Source organism: Oreochromis aureus, linkage group 8 (genome assembly GCF_013358895.1).
Source record: "Oreochromis aureus strain Israel breed Guangdong linkage group 8, ZZ_aureus, whole genome shotgun sequence".
NCBI classification, from domain to species: Eukaryota; Metazoa; Chordata; class Actinopteri; order Cichliformes; family Cichlidae; genus Oreochromis; species Oreochromis aureus.
In genome coordinates this window covers 2,404,395-2,432,009 of record NC_052949.1, presented here as the reverse complement: position 1 = coordinate 2,432,009, position 27,615 = coordinate 2,404,395, and the positions used below count along the sequence as shown (strand labels likewise).

The window sequence follows — 27,615 nt, the reverse complement described above, 5'->3', positions numbered from 1 at the left end:
CTTCCATCTCACACACGCACACACACACGCGCACACACGCGCACACACAGGGGAACACAGCCACTCCGATGGTGTCAAGTCGTACCAGAGCAGCCATTTTTGCTCTACCCCGGGAATCAATGGCCCATTCTGTCTCTGCCCATATTGTGTAATCAGCCACCCAGGCCCCATAATAGAAGTAAGCACACATACACACACATGCCATGGATTTCTTTTTCCAAAGGAAAGCGAATGGCTAAGACAGAGAAATACCCCAGGATTAAAGCGAAGATAGGAGGAGGAGATTAAAAGCATCAGCGGGCTCGTAAGAAAGGCAGGGCTGCTCTAAATTAAACCCGCTGCTCATGGCGCTGCATGCAAATGTGGACGGAGTCCCTGCAGTTGCATCACGTATCTCCTAGCAACTATGTGTGGCAGAGTAATGGCGGTCCGCTGGAGGATCGTCGGCGTTTGAGTAGAGGTGAATGTCTGTTTTTGTAACCCCACGTTCGCGGGCTGAGCGCTCTGATTTCACCAGAGACTCCGAGCACAGCGGTAACGAGAGGCAGAGCTGCGGGCTTAAATAACGCGCATGCACCAGCTTATCTCCAGGTACTCGTCCCAGATGTCTTTGTCCTCTCGCAGAGTGACGCTGGTGGTTGAGCGTAAAGGAGCGGCACGCATTTTAATGTCCTGCTTAATTCAACAGGTGCGTGTTTGTATGCATATCACACGGTGAGGGAGAGGCGCAGAGACTCGAAGGCGATGTGCCGGTGTACAACAGGCATGTGTTGAATCCCGCCTCAGGCATCTGTTTCTGAGGCGAGCAGGTCTCAGCGCAAACGCTCACCAACAACTGTGGACTCCTACACAACTGAAATAACCAATTCCCTTATTTCTGAATGTAACCTTCAGCTGTGCTCTCACTCTCCAACACGTGCTCAGTTTCCCAAAACCCTCCTGCTTCATGTCTTGTTCTTATTTCATGGGTTTGCCCCCATTTCCACCCAAAACAGCCCAAACTTTCTACGTTTGCTTGTGAAAAACAACCAGACATTTAAAAAATGCCCAACGTAGCTTGCCATCACCAGTGTGTGAATGTGTGTGTGAATGGGTGAATGACTGGATATGTAAAGCGCTTTGGGGTCCTTAGGGACTAGAAAAGCGCTATATAAATACAGGCCATTTAAAGTCACATTTTCCCCAAACATGTCCTCATGCTACACATCTGTTCTCATATCCTACTCACAGATAAAGCTTTCAGTCACTTTTAATCATTTTATTTCATTCATAATAAATCTGTAGATATTAAAAGGGTTACATTGTCCTTACTTTCTAAATAAAATCCAGTCTTTCTAAACTTCATAGATGTCAAAGTAAACGGACCGTCGAAAAACCAAAGAGCAGTCGCAGCAGATGGCCCCGCCCCTCCTACCTGAGCCTGGATCTGCTGTTGGTTTCTTCCTGTTAAAAGGGAGTTTTTCCTTTCCACTATCACCAAGTGCTTGCTCATAGGGGGCCATGTGATTGTTGGGGTTTTTCTGGATTGACACTATTTAAATAAATCATCTTAATTTCCAAAATTGTTCAGCTTTTCAACAAAATCTGGATCTCTGCATTTCAAAACGTTCCCACTCTGTCACCGTCCTTTCTGATATTCGCTCCTTACAAAAACAGACCAATGTCTTTTATTTTTCAAAGCCACGAAGGCCTCGGTGCCGGCGCTGAGCAGTTTGCCTCTGCGGTGGACATTTTTGTCATCAGTCCTTGGGAGAAAATGGCTCTGCAGCGTAAACATGCAAGGTCCCGTAATGGGAGAAAAAAAATCCATCAAAGCTCTTATTGGGATGCCAAATGAGTTCATTCAGTTCTCTGAAAGTTTGAATTTTTTGTCCCTGCTTGTACAGTTTTCAGCACACACAGAAGCATCAATCATCAGTGCACTTTAATATTTCAAACATTCTTAGCCTCGAATCATTTTAAATCCACACTGAGCTGAAAAATGGATTATAAAGCACAACAACTCCAACTAATGATAAGACTGACAGTTCAGCACTAACTTATATCAGCAGCTGCTTCATCAAACAGACTTGGTAATGCTTTTCTTCTCTTAGTTTCATAAAATTCTACACGATGTGTAAATTTGGCTGACTTCAGGTGATCTTCTCGCACACCTGTGCACCACCTCCTGCATGGCTGCTGTTGTTCGATCCCTCCATCTCCACATCTGAGATTAAATCTGTGCTGCTCAGATGATACCATATACTGTATAACCTCTCCTCCTCCCAGTCTTCTTTGAATTTTCTTGTCTTTCTTTTAAAGGTCTGAACTTATTTTGTGATCCAGCTCATAAATTCCGCCCTCTTCGTTCCCTCCTCATCCTCCTCTGCCTCCGTCTTTCTTCAGCACTGTCCCATCTGCATATTATAATTGAGGTCAAAAACATTCTCTGTCTGTATATATTTGCTCCTCCGTGGCGACCCACCCTCTGTGGTCATTACGCGCCTCGCTCGCCTCACTCTGTATGCAAATGAGATGACAGCTGGCCCTCGGACGCCCTCGGCCAATCGAAGCCCGAGTTTCGGAGGGCGAGGCCGCGCGGTAGTGAGGCTCCCGGAGACAGATCAATAACTTCAACGATCTCCGCGATGTCTGTCTGAGATGTTTGGTAATGACCCTCGCTGCCGCCGCCTCTGTCTGTCTCGCACGCCGCCGCCGCGCTCCTATGAATAAATCGAGCCTGATGAATGCCAAAGTGGCTTTAAGGCTGTGATTGGACTTTGGGGTGTTGGTTGAGTGTTTTGGATTCAAGAGGATCTACTTTGAGTTTCACTTGTCCAATTTATGCAGCAACAAGTTAGTTTACTTTCTTTGCCGTATATTTTTTACTGCGGCGAGTTTCGAGGGTGCAGCATGGAAATGTGCTGCTGGTCACTGACGTGCACACAGTACAGGCGTGTGTCTGTCATGGCGTGACACCTGTGCAGCAGCTCGATTACTTCTTTTATTTATTACTTCTTCCTTTTATTCAGAGATGTCAGGTTCATCAGTTTCACAGAGGATACTTTTAACGGGCCGGCGTGTGTGTGTCCCACTCACAGAACATTTACAACTTTTATTTTGAAAAATAAAACCTATAAAGCAACCTGTAGACTAAAAATCAAAGAATACAAGCTCAAATGCTCCTGAAACACACCTGAGCTGAACCTGGTAGTCCCTGTCGAACCCCTTCTGCCGTCAGAAGCACCTCCGTTGTCTCAAGAATGTGCAGCGATGTCTCGCAGAGACGTTTCCACCGTTTCCCACTGATGTAAGGATGAGTTCTGGCTCCAGCCACCTGCTTGCTTAAGAGCTCACTCTATAGTAAACCGAAATGAGTAAAATTGAGATATATCAGCTTTGTGGTTTAATTAAAAGAACTACTCCAGGTCTAGATGTCAGGTCATGCAGTGTGAAAAGAATACTCAGATTTTCTCAGATATTGCTTTAATATCATTTGCATTTGAAACAGTGACCAACAAAAAATCTTGGCCCAAAAAGATTTGTGCCCCAATTGGCCAATAAGCTCCCAGGTTGATCCAAAGTGGCTGTTTTGTTTCTATACGTTGTCAGTTCTGTGTCACAGGTCGAGCTTCTCCCTTCAGGTTATACAAAATATCAATGGTTTCCATGTCTCTTGCATGACATTTCACTTTATTCCATGCTTTCATCCAGAGAGAACTCTTTTTCCCTTTACTTTCTCTTTCAAGTCTTACTTCTCTGCCTGAGAGCTGTGACTTGCTCAGTAATGAGGAACAACCCCTCTAATTAAAATTATCTGTAAAAGTCGAGAACACCCTCGCCTCTGATTGATGCTACAAAGACTTGCAGAGACTGCCCAGTTTGTCCCAGCGGTTTTGGACGGGGTTGATGGTCACGCTGCGTTCAGGTTCTTCCAAACTGAGTGAAGGTAAACACAAACTGTTGAGTCAGGGAAAAAAAGATCCAAACGAAGTCTAAGATATGTCAGAGACGTGTCAGAGATGGAAATATCCTTCACTCTGAGCAACTATTTCCACAGTAATTACCCATGTGCACTCTGTCAGCTAGCCACCCACTCAGGATAAGACACACAGTTTGACTCTGTACGCGTTCTAAAGTCTGAACGCATCAGCATTTAACCTGAGAACGCAGGTGAAGTGGAAGGAAAGTGTGAAACCTGAGAAGTTATCGGTTCACTTTCAAAGACTTTTTTTCCAATTATAAGTTTCTGTTTGTGCTCAATTTAACTCCAAACAGCCGATTAAACCTAAAGAATCTGAGTGAGAATGTCATGCAGATCAGACGTTGTATGTAAGAGCAAACGTGTCTTGTTGCTGACATGTTTGTTTCTGGGCCCAAGTTCAGTTTCATCCCCAGTGTGGCAAACCTAAGAAGTACAGCAAGCACCATTCTGCAGGTGCTAATTAGCCTGTCACGCGTCCTTTGTGGCCATATATAAAATAAGATGTCACTGGTTTTGAACACATTCATTATTCCTAATTTTTTCCTTTCCAGCAGCAGCGAGCACGGACACTTGGGTTTGGAGTTCATCCAAGCTCATTGTGGTGAATTTGCTCCTTTTAGCAGCAGATGTCTGCAGCATAATTAGCAGAAAGAGAAGCAGATCATCAATGAGTTGAGTAATAGTAAAATGATTAATAGTCAGAATGCTGCTGTAGCAGTCAGTGAGAACAAACGGGACAATTTGGAATACGACGTTCCGAAGAGGTCTGAGGGAACCAGTGACACCTCAAACTGTGCACGCCATATATATAACTTGGATGTAACCGGCTAAAGGCATGATTAAAACAGAAAGTAATCGCTTTTAAGTGATGTTTGAAATGCTTTGGGTAACTTATGTTTTAGCCACGTGCTAACGTGACGAAGTTGTCATTAATTTTCGCCTCATGGTTCTTGTCCTGTAAGCTTTTCCATGTGGGATGTTGAATGAGCTGCTATCAGGTTCTTCCCTTAAATGAGTGACCTAACTGACATGTTAAATTCTCTCATTTCCTACAAGTCCCAGAATGCCTCCATGTGCCGTTTTCGTACAGCTGGATCGAGTAATACTCGTCCTGTAGGGAGTTTCTCTAGCAGGGAGACAGATTGGAAAGTGATGCCACACTTCCCAGTCAGTGCCCAGTTCCTGAAATGTTTTCTGCCATTGGGCTCGACCGGAGCCGCCGTGAATGCCCGCCGTGACGTCATTCAGGCCATGCGTGGCCCGCTGCCAGCTAAAACTCATACGGGCAGTTTGCATTTCACCCCAGAACTGCTGTGGTTCTCCAACTGAGCAGAAGCAACCAACCCCAGTAAGACCAGTAAAAGTCTGACAGTTACTCTTCTGCAGGATGGTGATTTATTAGCAAAACTAATGCAACCTGTTCACTTCGCCTATAGAAAGAACACGCCGTGTCTCTGTGTGCCGGATGTTACGCTCTCACACAAACATCTGACAATTTGACTACCTGCTATATATTTTCCTAGAATCCGCGATAATTAGAGCTCAAGCTGTTCTAGAGAAGCAGCGGCGGGCGGGGAAAGACTGCAGTTTCTGTGTGTGTCTGAGGGAAACAGTGTTTCAGAACTGATTTGTTAGAAGTTTCATTACTGGACTTGCATATGCTTCATAAGATGGGCTACAACGCATCTATAAATCCTCAAAAAGTTGGAGTTTCACTAATGAAGGCTTGGTTAAAAACAGCGTTCGTTTCTGACACCGACTCGACTTCCATCCACAAATTACTCTCCGACTCTCCTGCTCTGTTTCCAGGCGATGACCAGAGACCGTCTAAGGTTAACGTCACATTAGAACAACGCTGTGAGAGGAACTGCTCACAAACTTTACACTGACTGTAAAGACAGCAGCTTACCCGGCAGGTACATTTGTACTAATGATGAGAAAATGTGCTACAACGGAAAACTAAACCTGGTGACTGGTCAAAGATCAAATATATCACAATAAAAACTGGGGTGTGATTGAGAGTTACGCTGTGCTCGGTCAGATTTTCCCAGAGGAACCATTAATCAGCGTTAATGCCCAGCACCCCTTTAATAAGATAAACGGTACCCAGCCATCTTCAGCCAAACACCCAGTAAAACTCTGCAGTGCAGTCACTGCAACGCTGCATAAACTTAGAGAACGACCAGTTTAGCATTAATGACTGAATCTGCTGTAACGACTCGTTTGTTTTCTAAAGACGAGAAGGTCCCTAACTACAACAGAAGATGTTTGCACTGGAGGAGGCCATTGTCTCTATGAAAACGCCCTGATGAGTTGTTAGGGATAAATGTGACAGTGCCATGTGAATAAAGGCATTTCAATTCTTACATAAAAGACAGCCTTGTGCTCTGAAAGCTTCTGTTGTGGTTTGTAAGTTTAGTTTCTGTTTGGATTTAAGTGTATTTTATGTTTCGGTTGTTTCTTGTGTATCGTTTGACGTTTCTGGGTTGTTGCTTTAATTTTTGTTGTTCATGTTGTGAGATTTTTGGGTCTAGTTATTTTATGTTTGTGTATGTTGTTCTTACCGTCGTTGTTCTGATTTAGTTCGGCTGTGTCTCCCAGGTGTCTCCTCTCTGCTCCAATCACACCTCTCAAGGAAGAAGGAGAGGGTGTTTGCTGTTTCTCTTCTTCCTGCGTGTTTCCCAGCTTTATGTGTTCAGTACTTCCCTTTGGACTTTGTGTTTTTTGCCTTCGTTCTGAATCACATTTGAAAGCTAACGACCATATTGTGCCATAGTCAGCGCTCCTTAGCATCCTGGACACTTTGGGCTTGGTTTGCAGTGGCAGGAAAAGACTGTAGTGAGAGAAATCTAACAAACATGCTGGGTTATCTAGATTTTGGCTCAGATTCTTAAAGTTTAGCTGCTCCTAACTGGATAATGATGATCCATCACTCATGTTACAGTGACAAAAAGCAATCTCCAGACCAACTAAATCCCTTTACATAACACACAAACCTGTTTTTTTTCCATCTGCCTCCTTTCACACACAAATGCACACACAGACTTCCTCAGACGATGTAATGAACTGCCATCGCCCTCTCCAGACCTTATTATCATGCAGCGGCACACCTTTACCTGCTCTTTAAAATGGGACACTTCAGTCCCTCTTCAATCTCTATCTCCATCCTCGGTGCGAGCAGTTATAATAGGACAAGGGATGAGTGACGGCGGTGGACAATAAAGAAGAAGAGAGGCAGAAATAAATATGAGAGAGTGGCTGAGGGCGATCGAGGCCCGGCTCGTCCTGTCAGACAGAGAGAGAGAGAGAGAGAAAGGATCGTCATGCATGCGTCTGCAGCAGCGAAAACGGACAATTGAAGGCCATCACAACATCTAATGTATAAAAATAATAACAGCATGTTCAGAAGAGCTATCATTATCCTCCATATGTCTCATCATATAGGCACTCTGCACTGCAAGCTTTCAGTCCCGATGGATCTCTGACTTTTTAGAAATTACTTTATGAGGACAAAAAAAGTTGAAAGCATGAACAGAACAGATGGCAGACATTTTTCTTGTTCACTAATCAGGAGGAAAAAAACCCATAAATGTCATTCAGGTACAAAGTATCAAACACCTGTCTGCAAAAATCAAGGAAGCCTTGTATGGATTTATTTAAGCAGCGATATTAAACCAAACGTGCAGCTCAAAGTTCTGCACAGAGCACGAAAAAGAAAGTTGTAACGTGTTCGACAGAACAACAAAGCTGTAAAACAGCTACAAAGTCACTGAAAGGTCTTTGGTTTTCATGGTTTCATGCTGGTATGAGCTAAAAAAGGGCACTAAAGCTAGCTAGTCTGACTAACCTCACCTTCATAGAATAGAATAGAATAGAATAGAATGCCTTTATTGTCACTATTCAGATGTACAATGAGATACAGAGCATCTCTTACACGGTGCAAACATGTCATGGTCGTCTCTGTGGGCAACACTGAACTGCTACCTGTCTGTTTCTAGGTTGTTACGTTCTGGCTACTTTCAGACTTTAACTTGAAGTATTGTGAAAGGTGCTGAGTGGGGGCGGAGTCACAAACTGCGACTGTTGTGGAGGGCCAGCCTTCCAGAACAGTCCCAGGACTTCCTGTTCCCGTAAAGGAAAAATAATAGTGATAATCACAGATTTATGTAGCCAGATCACAAGATTTGCCTGCTTTACAATCTAGTTGTTTCTGAGGATTCAGGATTCCAGTCAATTTGAGATGTTTTTTACAGTATATTGTTAATTTAACTACAGCCAAGTTTGATATTTGGTAAGTTGTCATAAAATTAATCGAATACTCGACCTTTACCCTTCACATTGTTAGAATACAGGAGCAGCTTCTGCAGCCTGAAGCTTGTAGTCTGAGAACAGCAGCAGACTACAGAAGCCTGCAGTTCTTTCAAAATCGACACTTAAAACAAGACTTTTTTTTCTTTTTTTATGGGCAAAGCTCCAAAGACAAAGACGTTTGGTCTCAGATCTCAGAGCTGTTAGTAATCAGCTTCAGAGCTGTTTGATCAGACAGCCACAGTGATTTCTGAAGGTTGTTTTTCTTCCCTCACGATTCAAAAATAAAGTCTTTGACTTTCACACATTGATCCTAAATACAGAAGAACAAAATACTTTCCCCCAAAAAATCACTTATTCCAACGCCGTGCTCGTGAGTCTGAAGAAACACGTGCACGTGATGCTGGGTTCATATCAGTATTATAATCAAAGGCAGAGTGGGTGGAATATTAAATTTAATCACTTTTTGTTGTAAGAGGCAGAAGTTTAGGAAGCAGACTTCTGAGAATGGCCCAAAAATCTCAACTGCAGGTGAATGAGTAAGAACATCCACTACATGGCATTTAACCCTCAGCTGCTCCACAGCAAACAGCAGGCCGGCTTCCTGAAGACGTGTTATTGATTAGTGATGTTAAACTAATCAATGTGATGTTTTGACTTTTAGCTTTGTGTCCCCAAAGACTACTTTCAGTTTTTAGTTTCTAATTTCCATCAAGCAGCCGATGGTTTCATGTAATCATAGTAGTACCGAGCAGCGCGGTGGTTCACTCTATAAAACTCTGTAATAGGGACGATGATACTGACAAACACCATGAAAACGTAATCTTTCATGGCTCTTGGTTCCAAGCCCGTTGGTTCCTACTGAAGAACACCTGAGCCAGGATATGATTTTCTAAAAAACAGTCAAAGAGGAGTTTGCAGTGCTTTGATTGGTGACTATTTTCAGTGGCAGATTAATCAATATTTGATACTGAAGTGAGCCGTACAGAAGTCAATCAAGATTTAATGCAGGCCTCATGTTTATGGTATCATTGTTTTTTTTAAATAGTGAAATTTACAGCATTACCATATAATACTGTCACGTTCCCATAGTAACTGGTTATCCATCCCATACTTATTCCATAGTTCATTCCAACATCCAACTGTATTGTGTTTCTGTTTAAGTACAGTAAAGAAACAACAGAGCCCATCCTTGTTTCTGTACACATTTGGCCAATAAAGCTGTTTGTGACGTAACGACTGTCTGAAGATATCAGTAGGATCAGGAGTTATTATGGTTGTCGAGAACAAAACCTGGCAAACGCAGGGTTGAATGTTACGTTACCAGCTGGTGTTTAGGTGTTGGTGTTCATGTGTGAATGCACAGATGGTAGAACCGTAGCTGTACAGTGGACGATCTCCTGATAACTACAGGAAGTACTGTTATGCTCGCTGGTTGTATATTTGATTGCACTGTGCAGAAAAAAAATCATTCGGAGGATCGTGCTTGGTACAATGCATCTCTATCCCGAACAGCAGATTCAGCCAAAGGTTGCTGTGTCCAAAAGTGTTGGCTCGTACTAAAAGCCTCACTAAGCATTCCTCTGCACAGGAGTCCCTAGATACGCAGTTTGGAATGACAGTATGATTTGGGACACAGTCGGGTGGATTTTTAGTCATTTTTGGCATGTTTTGATTGTTGTAATCCAAACACATCAAGACTCTTTCAGTTACTTCCCCGTCAGCTGTTGGTTAGGCTATTATTAAACCAACAGGTCGATGGCAGCGTGCAGAACTCGGTGACTGAAACAGGTTTGTTGTTCACATTAAAGCCCGAGAGGCAAAACCTCTGAGCTGCGGGTCAGTCGGTTGGTTCTCTCACCTCAGATACACCGAGCCCCCGCGACATCAAACAAGCCGCCACAGGCAGTGTGTTTGTTTGCATCGACGTGAAACTATAAAGCAAGTTCAAAGCAGAAATATCCCACCTTACATGTCGTCTTCTTCACCTGTTTCAGGGTGAAAAATTGGATCTCACACCAAGTGGCTCGCATTTTTGCAGATATTGTTTTTATTTTCCTCCGTTCAGCAGACACGCACAGTTCAGGCAATTTAAAGCTCAGCTGTCATGTTTTAGAAAACATTACAATGACTTACATTCATTTCCTGGAGCAACACTACTCGCAGCGCCTACAGCTGAACAGCTGTTTTAATGACTCGTTCGCACCAATATCAAAAAAATCTGAACTAAGATGCTATCAGACGAGCTTGAACTCACTCACATCATCTCCCCGTCCTGAGAACAACAGCTACACAGTGAAGTAGCTCAGAAACAGCAGAGTCAGGAGGTTGGCTGACGAGGCGTCTGATTGGATGCGCACATTCTGGAACATCTTGTTTGACCCCATAGAGCTCTACAGCTCAGCAGCAACATCCCTTCACAGATGACTCATCGTGGATTTGACTTCATAGTGAATCTGACACTTTTCACACATGGATTAAATCCCTCAGTCTCTAAACTGTGAAGTGTGAATCTATTAATCATCAGGTTGCTCTTTTTTGATCTATAAATTTCCTCGCATCTGCACACGTCTTACATCCATCCTCACATTCCTCTGTTTTCTCTGCTTCGCTCACCGAGGTGTCAGAACAATCCTTGTACTCGGCGCCGTTCCAGCAGAGCAGAGGAGGCGGGAGACCGAAACAGCTTCCGAGGTAGCGGAGATGACTGGTTTCCATGCCTACGCGGCAAACGCTTAAAACCGGGTCTCAGAGTGAGTTTTGCAGGCTGCTCACACCCCTCAGGACTGAGCAGGATAAATCCAGTAAAGCTTCAGGTGTTCTTGAAAATGAGTTATGAGCTTGCATAATTTCCTCTGGGATTAATAAAGCATTCTGATTTTGATTGATGGATCAAAGGTTAGTCTGTTTTTGCTCGGAATAACATGCAACAGTGGAAACTCCATCATTTAAGGTCATCTTTTTTCCACTTTAATGTGGTGACACTAGTTTCCAAACTAGTGATATATATATATGACACTGATATTTACATAATAACCTTCCAAATTGAACATTATTGCTGTAGAGCAACACAATCATTTAACTGCAGTTGCGTGTTTCCACTTTGTGGCTGTACAGTCGTTCTCGCTTTTCTTTGTGCTTTCCTTCAGTACCAGCTCCTAAAGGAATATTCAGAGCTCTGCAAGAGAAACAAAACTACAAGTGGAAGGCCAAACAATGAACTAATAATTCACTGTGAAGCTGAACTTTCAGCTGAGACTTTGCAAGGTCATTCTCACCATTCACATTGCCAATCAATGGTTTCAAATCCTCCATCCTTCAGGATCTTCCTGCATTTAGGTGTTGGGATAAAATTCTTGGACCTGCTGTCAGACTCTGTGCTGGGTCCTGGCTTCCTCCTGCTGCGCAACAATGCCCGGCCTCGTGTGTCGAGAGTATGCAGTCAGGGTGCCGTTGCCTAGCCTGTTCACCTCTATGCATCCTTCTATAGATATTCCTATTGGCCCTGTCCAAGTCTCCTAGAGTAACTTCCTGTTTCCTGGAAACTCCTCCATGTTCTTCAGACTACACTGGGAGACACAGCAAATCTGTCTGATGGGATGTCTGTGAAGGTTTCAGTCATCCAGGTCATCGTAGTCTAAGGAGCTTGGAAAGAAAAGCGTCTGGACTTCTTTAAGTTGCTTGAAGACGTTTCACACCTTGGCTCGTGTGATTAGGTAGAGGATCATTAGGAGGTCCATGTCCCTCTTGGGGGGACACTCCCATAGGACACTCCCAATCTGGGACCCTCCACAAATTGACCTTAGAACTGAAGAAGCTTCTCAGGTGAAACGTCTTCAAGCAACTTAAAGAAGTCCAGACTCTTTTCTTTCCAAGCTCCATAGACTGTTGGGTGGCATGTACTGATGTGCTATTCTGGAGGAGTTTGACTACCTGTACCTACCTGTTAATACATTAAAGTACATGCGCGTCCGCCAAGTTCCTCAGTCTTCCTTAAACGTGACTCAGGCCTCTCAAATAGGTGGTTATGTTGTGGACAAAAAGTGCTAATTGAGTTACTGCCCAGTGCGACTCAGTTCTGAGCTCAAGTGTTTGCACTTGTAATGAAACTATCAAATTGCTTTGCACTGTCTGTGTTTCCAACGAAGCTTAAATTGAAAAGGTAGCGTCTGTTACAGCAGATGATGATAAATTAGTATTTCTCCATTTATTTGAAAGATGTTTTGAAGGAAGTAATGAATAAAAATTTATCTGCAGGCTTCACAAAAAATGGGAAACATGTCATCGAAGCCCACTGCAGTCAGTAAATTATCAGTTTAATATTCATTGTAATATCAGCATCATTATGTGCTGCAACAAGCTCTGATAAGATGTGTCAAATGTTGGAGAAAGTCATATTTGTCTGTCCGACCAAATAAATGAGATGTTCTGTGTGATTCAGGAGCTCATTTCTTTTGTAGTTTCAGTGAGAAATAGCATTCATAAACACTGACTATTAATGTGACTTTACAGACAGATATCATTTGTTTATGTGACCACAAAACCTTCCTCTCATTCTCACCTTCTGCCAAGCTCGCAGGCTTTTCAAGTTAAACTGTGAGACATTGAGGCATTTTCATTTATTCAAGATTGTTTCATTAGAGACACAAAAAGTCAAAATCCTTGTTTTTCTGCTTTCTTTCTGAGCTTCTTTTGTACGAGAGGAATCTTTTTTAGTTCTGTTGGAGGAAGTACCGTCCATTTTTGGAAGAATTGAGGGTGAAGATAGTTTCTAGAACTCTTTTCTCAAGCACCAAACCCAGGGTTGGGTTTGTGAGGATGTCTGGCCTGAGGCCGAGATGTTCAAACATTTAAATGCAAGGCAGTGAAAGGAGCTGGTTCAAGCATCGGACTCACATAGTTCCTTGATGCCTCCAAAGGGAGGTGCTTTGGGCACGGCCAACTACGAGGAGACCCCAGAAAACACCAGGACACGATGGAGAGATTATGTCAGCTGACTTGGGATAATCGAAACTGGAGGTCCAAACAGGAGGTCCCCGCCTTTGGACCTCTCTTTCCACAGGCAGGAACCCTACTGGTTGGTTCCAAAAAATGGTTATAATTGCATATCAAGAGGAAGACTTGAACCAACCACAGCATTTCCCTCAACATCGGTCAGCTCAGTGTTGTTCTTCTTGGGACAAGAGGATGACGGGAAGGTTGGGTTTGGGTTATGGGAGGGTTAATGTGCCGTATTTTACCTGGAGGAACGAGGGTCCCTCAACATAATATGTAACACAGTAACGTTTCTGGTCTTCAAGGTGAAATTTGTAACAGCATAAGAGCTTTACAGACATAAATAACCTCACAAGGACACATAAAAGCACAGCTAAAGACATAATACGATAAAACACAGGTCTCTGGGAACACGGACACGCTGCTTTTCTGTCTGCAGCTAAAGAGAAAGGTGCTGATGATTTCACAGAAAATCCAGCTGCTGTTATCTCAGAACACAGCCTGTATATCCACAGGCCTGCTGAATGATGTAGCTATACTCAGAAGGGGAAAAAGCATTACATATCCATCACAGAGAAATGGACCTTTTCAAAATCAGGCTAAAAGGCATTTAAAGCTCCTCTTGATGCGGATTGAGCAATCAGATTTCAGTCCCTCTTGAATTCGTCTTGGATGTATTTGCACTTGGCCTTTGAGACCACGTACCTCCCCGGTCCAACCATGAAGTGATTTAGCATAGATGGGGTATTTAAGGTTTGCAGTTTAGACGATCCATCAGCAGGCAAATACCTGTAGGAAATATCCACGACAGCGAGCGCTTAATTATTCAAGTAGTAAATTTAAATAAACTGGCCAGGAGTTATAATAAGTATTCAAATCAGATCAGTTCCAACTGAATTATTTCTGTAACGTATGAGCTGAAATAGCAGAAACAGCCTTCTGAGGCCTGCATCTTTGCACTGATTGTTGCACGTTTGGAGCTTCATACCAGTGCTGATGCTTCCACTCACCTCTGCAGACCCGTCAGCCTCACAGCGTTTGTGCCGACGAGGCAGCAGAGCTCTCGCAGCCGTGAAGGAGATGCTGCCTGACGTGAGTGGTGTCTATTTTTTTAGTGTTCTCGGTGAACTGACACCATCTTGACTTTTTAAACATCATCTCCCAAAACCAAAAACATGAAACCTCCTCGTTCTCAGCTTTCTTCTTGAACTCTCACGTTGTGAAGAGCTGCTTTTAGCGCTACTCTCGTGGGCTTTAACACTCAGAAGGACGGCGAGTCGGACGTTTTTTCCCCGTACACCGACGAAGCGAGCGGGAGGAGCGCTGACACAATCAACTCAACCTGCAGTCAGTCTGGGAGTCTCAGCGGCCTGGATGGACAGAGGTCATGACATTGCTGTTAAAAGCAGAGCTCCCTTAAGTACAGTGACACCCTGGATTGTGGGCGTCTGCATCCTATGTGTTCAAATGAAATTGGAGAAAGTGTTTGTGTGCTTTGTTGTAGTGCAGGTGCAGCAGCGTCGCTGCTGGCTGCAGTGGACGGGTTTACTTTGTGTTTGTTGTCGTGCGCCTTCCTGATGCTTGTTAGTCTGTAAACTGAATGTAAAGGACACTGTGGTACAGAAATAGAGACGGATAACGAGCCTGATGTCACGGCAGAGTACCATCCACATCAGGGACTGAATGTCAACAACACTGCGAGGCTTCATCTTCATCAGCTCTGTGATGTCAAGCAGACAAAGATCGAAGATTGATGATATCCTCTGCTTTTCATTCCAACCTGAAGAGGGTTTTCATGTTTCGCAAAGCTGATTCTCGTTACACACACACACACACACACACTGCTCACAGCGTGGGCACAGTAACTGAGGAACACGTGTGACTGAGCCCGGCTTTATCTGTGCTGAGTAAGGGTTGGAACGTAGAGTAACGTGCACACTGAGCACTCCCTCTGGTTCAGCACCTCCGTCTCCGGATCGGCGTGGATCAGCCCCCGCACTACGCCGACACACCTTTGATCTGAAGCGAAACACAGCGCCGTCAGTCTGCCTTCTTGAGTCGACCGCGGATGTTCTTTGTTCTTCGTTTCAGTGTGGAGATGTTCTCTGGTATTAATTTCAAACTAAATATTGTCTCTGTTCTTCAGTCCGCCTTGAGCTTTAAGTCGTCTTTGCTCTTCAAAGCTTCCCTCAAAAACTTTTCTTTTTTCTTTTGGAAGATTGAAAGAGAGTCGATAAGAAACCGACCATAAAGGACCGGACAGCTGTTTCACTCGGTTTTCCATTTGCATCTCCATCATATTGGAGCAACAACTCAATTTTGTGCTTTGACGGGAATCTTTTTCCCCTCCACTTCTAGAGTCCTGGGGGGATGTCCCACACGGAGGTCCATCCACACAAGGCTGATCTGAGTCTTTTACATTAACATGGTGTTAAAAGCATCCTGTCTCGAGTGTAATGGCCCTGCTTCCCGCTGCTCCCACCACCCATTAATGTTTGCTGTCAGGGATATTAAACCCATAGAGAGAGAAGGAGAGAGGCTGCGAGGCAGTGGAGCGAAATATAAACCAGCTAACTCCCTAATCCCCGCTGCACTGGACCACTCGCATCCCCTGAGCTCTGCTGCTGGCTTCAGATATAAAGCAGGAGCATTTCTAACAACTCAGCATGTTGGATCCATCCAGCCATCCACGTTTAATTAGTTATCACAGTCCAAACTGAGAACTTCCTGTCCAGACCCTCTGCCTCCATCTGTGTCATCCAGGAGTAATCTCACATGTGCTGGATCATCCCCAAGGATCTCCTCTCATGCCTGAAAAACTCACACAGCAGGTTTCCATGAGGCCTGAACCTCCTCAGCTGGTTCCTTCTGACCCAGTAGATGAGCCTCACTATAAACAGCTGTTTGAGGTGGTTTATGCGTCTGACCAGGTTCCCTCCCCAACAACTCCTAGATGAGCTGTTTGAGCTAAATCCAAACTCAAGAACTGGGAAGTTCATGTTGTTTTCAGTATTTTTCTCACTGTCAGCAAATTCTGTGAAGACACCAGCTCCGAGCCTGTTGGTGTTTTGCCTAGGCCTTTAAAACACCTCACAAATTCACAGTTTCTGAAAATGAAGCCTGCAAAAATACTTATTTTCAGCAAATAGGAGAGAATTTTGTATTTTTTTCCAGTGACAGATTAATTAACTCCACAGTAATGAAGGAAATGTCATCCAGCACAACAGTGTGGCCCTTCGGTGTTTTAAATAGTCCTGTGGCACAGAGGCATAACACACACACACACACACACACGCACACAGACTTGTTAGTAGGAAATATGCAATTAGCTCTTGGGTGCTGCATTATGTAATGACACCCACATTTACTTCTAGTACAGTAGCACATTTCATGGAGGAGAGCAGCTTCTTGTTCTTCAACATTCAGAAACACGACAAGTTAGCGGCCAAAAATAAACAACCGTCTTTACCTAGAAGCGCTTCGTCACTCGATATTTAGCAGAGTAACCTTGATTCTGTTTCACAGCTTCCATGTATATCTGCTCTCCCGATCGATACGTCATTAGCACCTTGTAAGGTCGAGGTGCTGCTGGTGGATTTTAACGAATAGTTGGACCGGCCGCTGTGGAGGGAAAAATACTGCTATTCCAACTCCACGCTGTCTTCATTCTCTCTGAGCCTTCAGGCTCTTATTGTTGTTTCTGTGTCTGAATATTTATCAGCAGCATTTTTGATCTGCGGCCAAAGAAACCCTCCCAAAAAACTGCAGTACTTCTTAATAATATGTCGAGCACTGCAGACTCTTTGTGTGTAACGTTAACCACGCCTGTTATATCTGTTGGCTGTGCAGGATCTCTTGGTTTTCTTGATAATGGTTTAATTTGTCTCTTCAGTAAAATCAGTTTACGGCAGGCGTTTTTAAACCCGGAGAAGACGGTTTAATCTGTGCCGACGTGGCGTCTTTGGGAGGCGACGCGTCAGCCGGAGAAAAAGCCTCGCTGTAATCCTAACGATCTTTGGCTGCCGAGCGGCTTCTTTAATTAGCCTGCCAACCTCACAGCGCCACTGACGGTGTGGCTTATAATCTAAAGCAAACTTGGAAGGGTTTGTGCTTGGTAATAACACGCCGGTGTCAAACCTGCAAATAAAAACTGAATGTTTGTCGTTTTTCTTAACGAGTCGGAGAGTGGCTCTAAAAGTTATTTGTTCAGAGGGTCAGAGGACTCTTCACTGAAGTGCGTTAAATATAAATGTTGCTCTGCATGATGGAAAGTGAAAACAGATTCAAACACAATCTTTCAACAACAGAAGATTGTTGTGCTGGCTCCTCGGTACAGAACTGGCTGCAGGCTGTTGATACAATATTTATTTATTTGGTTATTTATTCCTCTTAACTGGTCTCCACTGGACGTTGGTATACCTGCTCAGAGGTGTGCTGGGCCAATTCAAACTCAGGCGAGTTACCTCTGAGACCGCTCAGAGTTGCGTGGTTTGGTCAGTTTTAATTTGACTGCCTTCAAAAAGTGTAACAGGTAATATAGCTGATACAATATAACATCATAATGCAAAAATAAACCTTTAAATAACAACCGTATAAGATTAAAATGAATAAACATTAGCTGAGCACATGGATATCACATTTGGCAAGATTGGGGTAATCTTGAAGAGCCAGTGATGGTTTACCGAGGTCGAGCTTTTTCTCTTCTTGCAGCCGACTGTGAATATTTCTAAAATATAAAGAAAAAACTTCAGTAAAGTCTGAAAAGTCTTCTCTGTGGAGTTTTATGAACCTATGGAAAAAAGAAGAAGATGATTTAGTAATGAGTAAAACTGCTCTTGCATGATTTGTTTAGTCTGTACAGAAACTGTTAAACACTGATAACTAAGCAGAAGTGATTGTGCTGATCCTGGGTATCAGAAACCAGCTGCTGTCAAAACCACAGAACACATTTACACTGCAGTCCTGTTATATCTAGCTTTTCTCTCTCTTGACATGTTTCCCATCTGACTTTATGCTTTCGACTACTGAATAAAAGCAGAAGCACCGCTCTAGGAGTGATGCAAAAAGATGCAAGCATCCATACAGCAGTCAGCTGTAGAGTGGCGAGAGACAACTCCACAAAACTTAAACAAACTAAAAACTACCAAACTGCCAGCTGCTGTGACCATCCTGCAACTTTAGCCTGTCAACATCCAACATGAGCTAAAGCTAAACGGTCACGGGGGGGCGGGGGCTTTTACCAGGTTCAGGGACAACAGGGAACTATGAGATCTTAAGGATATGTTGGGTTCTGGTTATTCGACCTACATGCTGCCAGTGGAGTGAGGCCAAACTGTGTTTCATTGTTCTGGTTACAGTGACAATAAAGATCTATCTGTTCTTATCTTATTCAAGACCTTGTGTGTCAAAGGGGTTAAAAAGTCTTCTGATCCATGACTGTGCGTATCCCTGTTGGCTCGTTGGACACTGATGATGATTAGCAGCGAGCTCGGCAGTTGGATTATCCTAACTTGTGTCTCGTACTGTATGTTGGGTGCTTTAAAGTCATGGTTAAAGGGTTAAGCCTGCAGGTGTGTCTGTGTTTCAAACCTGGAGTTTAGGTTAGCACAGTACAACTGTTCCCTTTGAATGCAGTTCTGAACTGATGCTTTTGGATGTCAGTCAGTATTTCAGTTTGTTACTGCAGCGGATGCTCCTGCAGCGACTGCCTTCGTTCCTCACACAGACGAAGTGATCAAAAGTCCTGACCCGTGTGATGTCACGTATGAGACGAAGGAGAAAAAAGGCTAACTGTCTAAAGTCAAGAGGACGCTTTGTTTACAGCCACAGATCTGCTCCCCGGGCCTCGTGTCTGTATGATTTCCTCAGCGTGTCGTCTGCCTCTCTGCTCTCAGTCGCACTGAGCTTCTCGCACATTTGTGTAGCTGTCAGTCATGTGAGTCAGCCTTCATCATCGTCATCCCCCTGTACCGTCCCCCCGGGCCGACTGCTGCGGCACGATGGGTCGAGGTCACGATGTAACCTCATCAGACAGCACAGCGAGAGGGATGAGACGGAGCGAGCAGGCGGAGGCTCGTGCGTCGCTGCTTAACCGTTCTGACCTTCCAGGAAATATTCACGATCAAAACAGTGTCGCTTCCCCCCCCCGAGTGCCCAAAAAATGGCGACAGTCTGTCACCGTTTTGGGCCTGTGGCCTGAAATAGCTTGACTGACATGATGGCAGGTCTCTTGATAGTCATCGATCCCTAAACTACCAGCTGAGTCAGTTCGTGGTGGGACACGAGCGCCATCGGACGCTTGTTTTTGACCACGACACAAATGAACATTCAGACGGTGGAAATACGAGTTATAGACAACACATCCAGGTGTTTTTACCACAGGTATATAAAATGTGTGGCCACACAGTGCGCCTGTACTAACGTTTGTAAAAGAGTAGGTCGTTCTATATCAGCGGTCCGGTACCGGTCTGTGAGTGGTTTGGTACCGGGCCGTGAGAGTTGAGGCTCAGGTGTGAAATTTATGATTTTCAGGGTTTTTATCGTTCACTCGGTTTCCCTGGGTCTTTTCCGTGTTGTAGTTGTGTCTTATTTTGAAAGAAATATTTACACGTTACCATAGCGACCAGACAGCATTAAGGGGCAGAGAGGAGGATGTTACTCTCAATGTTGTTGGTGCATTTTCAGGAGGACGCTGCTAATAAAGTTACACAATTACACAGTGAATTTGGGTTTATTATTATATTTACAAAATACCACAGTTTCTGTCTCGGTCGTATCATTTTATTTTGTTGTATTTGTCCTGCTGGTCTAAAGAGCCTATCGAGGGGCGAGGCCCTTAAACAGCTTTAATCTGATTGGCTTTTGACGTCAAGAATAGAAAAAAAACAGTGTGAAACTGAGCTTTTGGCTCACTGTAATTTCACTGGACTCATTATCCACAATGCTACAATATGATCATCCTCCATCCGAGCATCCGTGAGACGGGAAATATTTTAAGTGACAGAAAGAAAGAAAAATCCAACTCTGTTTGATTTTCTTTTTAGGATCAAACACAGCAGCTTTGTGCAGGTTTTAAACACTTGAAGACGCCATCATGGGTCTGTGTTTTTAAGGCTTAGCATCAGTCTTCGTTCGTGTGTTGTGGCGAGGCACACTTTGCCGACGACACTGTTCCAGCGATCTACAGTTGGTGCTGGAGGTTTGCGCCAAGATGTGCAGCAACCTGCCAAAAACAGGAAGAAGATGGCTTCTGGCAGCCAGACAGAAAAAAGAAATCCCAAAAATAGCTTTCACAAATGTTTTATGAGTAAAGAAACATAGAAAAGCCAATTATTTGGTCTCAAGGATGCTGAGAAACTTTAATGGTAGAATGTGAGTGTGGATTGAAAAACCCTCTCGAACGCAGCTTGAATTTTGAAACTCGTCTCTGATTGGTTAGACTCGCAGCCTCCATGTTGTTTGATTCAGCTGTCGATTCTGAGACGTTCGCCGTGAGTTAAAAGCATAAATTTATCACATCTGAACGGCAGCCAAACTCACCAAAGACGGCTCTTAAAAATTAACTAGATTGATGTAAGAAATATTTTAGATAATGCAATTATATGAACGGTGCACGGCGAGTCTGTCGGGAATAACAAGGTCAGCATGTTCTGCCAGTTCTTATACCGTGAATTAATTCCACTCCATACATTTTTATTCTCTTATTTTCTTTTCAGCCTTTGCTTCATCGTGTTTCTGCAAGCTCCCCTCTTCACCCACACTCATCATTAAAAGCTACAATATACATGTTTTTACCTTCAGGGTTGATGGGTAATTGTTGTTGATAACCAATTTCTGTGCCCACAGTAGCAGAAAATAAACCAGAGGGCAATGCGGGCTGCATTTTAATGACCGAGCAGGAAGTAAGGACCCAGAGGCAGAATCTAAATAACACCAGCGAGGAAGAACGGAGTCGGATAGGAGGACGGAGGCGATCGAGGCGTGCGTGAGAACGCTCGCACTCTATCCAGGTCCACTAAAGGTTATGGTGACATCTCCAAGTGGGAGATGTGAAGTGTGTTATGAGAACAGGTGCTGTGGCCTTTGCTATAGGTTAACCTGACATCATGTACACAAACAGACTGGTTTCCATCACTTCACAGAGCATCAGTATTGACTTCTCATTCATTGTTTGGTCATAAGTCTTTAAGGTGGGTGGGATGCAATGAGATGTATGCCACATGAAGGGCAGAACGCTGCGTTGTCACATGACGATCAGCCTCATTCGCTCTGCACATGAATCGTGCAGCTGACTGGTGTATCTGCTCATAGCAGATGTGCACAAATAAAATGTGGGAAAAACACTTCTTTCTAAAAACGTATGTGCATGTTAGCTCTGTGGACATGCAGTTCACGAGCTGTTTATCCTCGAGGTTGTTGCTTGTGTGGAGCTTCACGAGTGTGTCTGCGTTTGTTGATCTGGAAGCCGAATGTGGAACCTGTTAGAAAACATCTGTCAGTCCGAGCCCCGAGGACAGAGGGCAAAGACGTGACACGAACGCTGTGTGGGAATACTCTTGTTTAGTGTGTGTGTGAAGTGAATGCACTCAGTAATATCCCAAACACAGACTTTTCTTCTGACTCCACCAGCTTCCTGGCTGCGTTCCACTGCCTTAATGTGAATAATATATATATATAACCTGTTTCAAATGCCTCGTCTCAGGTATTTTTTTTCCCAAAGTCAGGACTGGACACAGTTTGGTTTTGTTATAATCTGTCACGAGGTTTGGTCCTGCTCATTAGAGGATGTCTGTAAAATGCTAATGATGAATGAGCAATGGCTCTGTTGTATTCAGGTGTAGCTCGGAGCTATGACAGGAATCCAGCACGCACAGCCTTTGAACAGCAGGCAGGTTTGGCACCGTTCCCCATTCAGGTGAGCTAGTTTCAGGCATGCTGGCTCATCATCATGCCTGACGGTTAGCTTCTTGGAACGGAGCCACTGGAAATGAAATTAGCCTTACCTGATGTGACACGTGAAAAAGGTCTGAAACGGCTTCAGGCAGCAGGTGATATCAGTGAATCACCACTGCAGTCAGGTACAGGCTTTTAGAATGCTACATGCAGACATTAGCATTAGCATAGTGTGTTTGCAAGGTAACGTCTTTATTTTTGACATGATAAAAATTTGTATCTAGATCTATTTAAAATGATAATCTTCTGTGCTCTTTGTGGCATTTAATGAGATATATGATTTTTTAGCAACATATCTTTTGAATGGCTGAAAAATTAGCTAGCTGTTTACTGCTAGCTAGCTGTGGGCTATCCTCTGAAAAGTGCTTGAAAGGTGTTTGGTGGTCCCTGCCAACCAGCTTAGCCAAGAGGGCCATTACACACCAGACTTTTTCGGACTCGACCCTTCGCATCGAGTGCACAATTCTGCTAGATGATTTTGTGGCGTTTTTCCAATGTTTCAAAGGCAAATAAACAGATCTGACCAATAAGACCACTGCATGTAGCAACAAGTGCACTGTAGCTCAAAGCGTACTGAATATACAATCATATGGAAATAATAAAATAATAGTGTTTTACCTCAGACACACAGCTAGATGCTACTCCGGGTCAGTGGGCTCTCTGAAATGATTCCTCTGCCTCCTCGGATGTGGTTCTAATTCTGCCCACAAGAGCTCAACCTGACATCCTGAAATATGTATGAAAGCTTAAACTTCTGGATCAAACCAGGAAGTTCTCCCTCCTGATATCTTCTCCTGATGATTGGATGAACCCAATATTTCTTATTGATCTTGTTTAGAAACATCAGCACCATCTCATCATCGTTTGATATCGACTTCATTTTTTTCAATGTTTTCTGCAGAAGCTCACGATTTCTATTTTTATGATTTTTGCATCTCAAAAAAATGTGAACTTCGTGCTGTTTTTTGCAACACACTTGGTGTGTAATGAAACACGCAACTTTTTGACAGCTGCTCTCCACTGAGATGTGAACACCTCTACAGTCTCTACAGGAGGCAACTAGACTTGTTCAGGCTGAAGCTCCTGGGGAGGGATTCAGTGGCTGATCGCTGGTGTCGTAAGCCACCAGGTCTGGTCACTGGTAGGCATTCAGTGGACATAGATGGCTTCAGAGGACAACCCCCACGAGAGGCTGAATACCTCGGACTCTCCATGTTTTGTTTTAGAACTGAAGAAGCTGATTGGATGAGCGGTGAAACTTAAAGAAGTCCAGTTCTTCTCAGGACTAGCATGAGCTGGACTGAAGACCTACGCAGATAAACACTCAAACCTTTATCAGGATACAGCAGCAGTTTTTCTGTGGCAAACAAACTTTGATATTTGTTACGAAGCATAAATAAAAATAATAAACCAGGAATGTTCTCATTTCATTTTTCATTCAGTAGCACGATCACATTTTTCGGATGGGTCGAGACGCACTGCACGTGTGTTCAGTCATACTTCAGACCAGATGTTTCCTCTCGTTCTTTTATCATCACTATGAAATATTACTTTTTACTTCATATAATTTCGATCATTAGATAACGACTCTGTGAGATTGTTGGTTTAAATATGCTGCTTCTAAACATGGAGCCAGAAGGCAGAACAACACCCACACGGCTCTGCAGTCAGACCATATGCTGGCGTGCGGCGCCGTGTGGGCACACACTCAAACACATCCCTGCCTCCATCAACCTTTCACCTCTGAGACAATACAGGGTTTGCTATTTAACCATCTCGGGTGGAGCCAAGTGTAAATGTCAGAATTAAGGGTCACTCAGGGAGAATAAAGGTTTATTTTTAAATCTGTGAATCATGAGGCGATGAGTATTATGGGTGTTTTACAGTGATTTTACTTCTTCTTCATGATATCTCGTCATTATTTGAGATAAGTCCACAGTTCTGTTATATTTTGGGGGTGTTTGCATTATTAGCAGCTTCCTCTGTGTACAGCTGGTCCAGGCTGACCTGCAGGACTGAGCTCTGCTCCACTTTGTGCTATCAGCTGCGAGGCTGGCCATCCTCTGTAGGATGCTGCGTGTTATTAGGATTATCACATGGTGGCAGAGGACCGGCCGAGCTCCGGGGGCTTTGATAAGTGCAAACCACTCACTCTCTCAAAAGCCTCTGTTGCTCGACATTTTGGCAGGACGAGCCGTGACAGCGGAGGAGGAAGAGGAGGAGGCTGACTTGAACTTTTCAAACGTGCACGCCGCAGTGACACGGGCGAGAACAAAGGCAGACGAGGCAGCTGTGGTGTCGGTACAGCAGCTGCTCCTCGGAGGCCACACTGGAAGATCTGGCTGATGAACCTGAAGTGTGATAAAATGCTGCGTCAGCCTCTGAGAAGCGGCGCGTGATTAAATCGGCTTTGGGCCGTCCTCGTTATTAACCCCTCGTCTCTGTGTCTCTGTGTGTCTGCAGGCAGTGGAAACAAATCTGGCCTCCAAAGACAGTCACTGGGTGTTCGTCAACGAGGTAAGTCACACTGAGACATTCAGAGCATGTGACACAAAGTTTCTCCATCAGTGAACTTCTGATGGGAGGAAGTCCATCGTTCCCGACTCCTGGTGCTGTGGAACAGTGCAGAATCAATGGGGCCCTGAGGAAATGTGAACTCGTGCTTCTGATAGATGAGGTCCAATCATTAGATATAGGTCAGTTTTCAGACTAGTTTAGATTGGAGTAAATTACATTGTTCATTGTTTTGTTTACAAGAGGCAGCCAATCAGGAGTAAGATAGCTTAAAGGTAAAATGGCCTTAAACTAAACTAAGACGGCTTGTTTCAGACACCGCATGGATCAAGAGACTAAAGCAGGGAATCATGCAAAGCTACTCTAGTAGAGTCCAAGAATAGAAATAAGATGACAGCTGTCAATCAATTAGCCTTTTCAACTATTTCAAGTATCCCTTAATATTTTTTTTATTTTCATCGATTACATTTGTTTTGGTGTTTTTTTCAGTTTTAGAATTTAGTTTTTAGCTTTTCAAATACTTATTTAGGCTTTTTTGGCAGCTGGTTTGAAGCTGACTATAACACACGAACACGCTCATTTAATCCCGATATTGTCAAGTTTACTTACTGCCAGCAGAATAGACATGTGACCCTCCCGTCTCCAGACAGCTTACCAGAGCCGGCTACACAACAGCTGGTTAAACCGGTTAATGTTAGCTGTGAGGCCCTTAAATATCAAACTTTCCCTCTGATAACCAGTTTGAATACATTCCACATGATATGAGAGTTTATTCAGTTTGATTCCAACGACGTTAGATCCGCTTAAAAGAGCCACGCCTCACCTCGGTATCACTGTCATCGGACAGAAGTGAGCTTCACTGACTCTTCCACTCATGTCCGACTCCTTTGACAAAGCCCTATCTTTCATGCTTTGTGCTGTTCTTTGCTCTTCAACAAATCTTCTCCAGTTCTGAATGGAGCTAACCTCTTTAGCTCGTTGCTTTAACCGTTTCTCCCGACACGTCTGCATCGGTTTGGATAAAATCCCAGCCCGATTTAAATGTTGCTCTGAAAACAACACAAATGAGCTTCTTTAAAGCATCATTTAGGTCACAGCGCACCAAAAACTACCGAACTTGGTTTCCTCTGGAAAGGTTTTCTCGCCATGTCGGCTTTGGGTTTTGATGATGTTGCTTTCATTCCGGCTGATTTTGGACCAGAACAGCGGGGACGGGCTGCACAGAGAACAAAAAGGCAGATAAGTTAAAGAGCCCCGTCCTGTGTGCTTGTTCTGATGGAAACCATTTATATGTGGGATACAAACACAAGCTGAGTGGGTTTGGCGCCGCCTCTCTCCAGCGGCTGGCCTTTTTTCTCCCCTCTGTCGGGGGTCAGCGAGCGTGGGCAACTTTCCATGCTGGAAGTAAAATTGAAATGAGGGGGGGTGAAAAGAGAAAATGACAGCACCCTCCACCGGGATTGTGTTCAGTCACAAAATACCGACATCTCCAGAGCCGCGACTTCTCCCGACTTGCCCGCTCCTGCCAACTGGTTACAGGTTTATTTTTTTATAGTTTTAAATTATCTTTCCTTTTTAATTGCTCACTCTGCTCCCAGTATCAATATTCAGGCAGCGACCCAGCCAATTAACTGAGCTGACAAGTGTTAACAGCATAATTCAGAGACGGCTGTTGGTGTCATCTGCTGAAGGCTGAATACAAAAACCTCAGAGCTTTACTTTCAGTGCCAGATTCCCTTTTCCCCCATTTTTCAGCTCCCAGCTTGGTAACAGCCTCCTCATTCACTTCAAATTATCTCCTTTATTTCAAAGTCATCATTCAGCTAATTACTGCGTTTTTAATTAACCAGAAGATTGAAACAATGTTCAGATCCTGCGGCGTGTGTTTGGGCTTTTTGGCACGTTAGTCTTTGTGATCACACATATTTCCTTTGATAAACACGCCCGTGCGTCTCGTCCTTTCACACTGTGTCTGTAGTATAATATCCTGTACCCATTAAAGGAAAATATTTAAATCATTCAGAATTTTTTATTGCTCACTTTCTCCACTTTGCCACCTCCTCTTCTCCTTCCAATGTGCTTTTAATTATATTAACAGCAAATTATGATGTTTACATAGAAATATTCCTCAAAATATTCCAATTATCTTCATTAATGTGGGATTTAAACTTCCCATGAAAAGAAGTGGGGAAACTCAGTCTACTGCATGTATGATTTCTGGATTTCCTAATTATCCAAATTTAATTTAAGTTTTTTAAAAATGATGTTTTCATGTTATTTTCACTGCTGGAGAGATCATGGTAGGCAACAAAAGGCAGGAAAGGTAAGTGGTCCTAAAAAGAAACAGCTGGAGGAACATTTGCAGCCAATCAGGTTCATTGGCAACAGGTCAGTGATTGGATATTAGAGAGGCACCATTTCAGAAGTAAAACTGGGAAGAGGTCTCAGACAAAAAGTCGTCAGGTCTTTGAGACATGACGACTGAGAGTTGTCTGAGACCTGATGACTTTTTTCCTGAGACCTCAGGATGTCCTAAAATGTACACTTTACTGGTGGGGATTTGATCCTTCACTTATTTGGTATAGGAGTTTTGTGGGTTTCCAGTTTCATCTCTTAACCAGGCAGCGGTCTAATCAGAGACCCCCACACCTCCGTCTCTCACAACCACCTCCTCCAGCTCTTCTGGGGGGGCACTGAGGTATTTCAAAGCAAGCTGAGAGACATAATCTCTCCAGCTTGTCCTGGATCTACCCCAGGGATAGATCCAGGTGTCCAGCAGGCTTCCTGAACCATCTCAGCTACCTTCTTTTGATGTGGAAGACTAGCGGCTTCCATCCACTTTTATCTGCTTTCATGACCATAGGTGGGGGTAGGACTGCAGA

The 27,615-nt window shown here is 43.9% G+C and overlaps 1 protein-coding gene across 1 annotated transcript in view; it reads left to right on the top strand.

Moving 5' to 3' along the window:
• The window catches only part of grid1b (glutamate receptor, ionotropic, delta 1b), a 578,917-nt gene that overhangs the window by 459,102 nt on the left and 92,200 nt on the right, over nt 1-27,615 (top strand). The window contains exon 5 of the mRNA XM_039616223.1: nt 24,683-24,736. Coding sequence (XP_039472157.1) covers nt 24,683-24,736 — 54 coding nt within the window. The remainder of the gene's footprint in view (nt 1-24,682; nt 24,737-27,615) is intronic.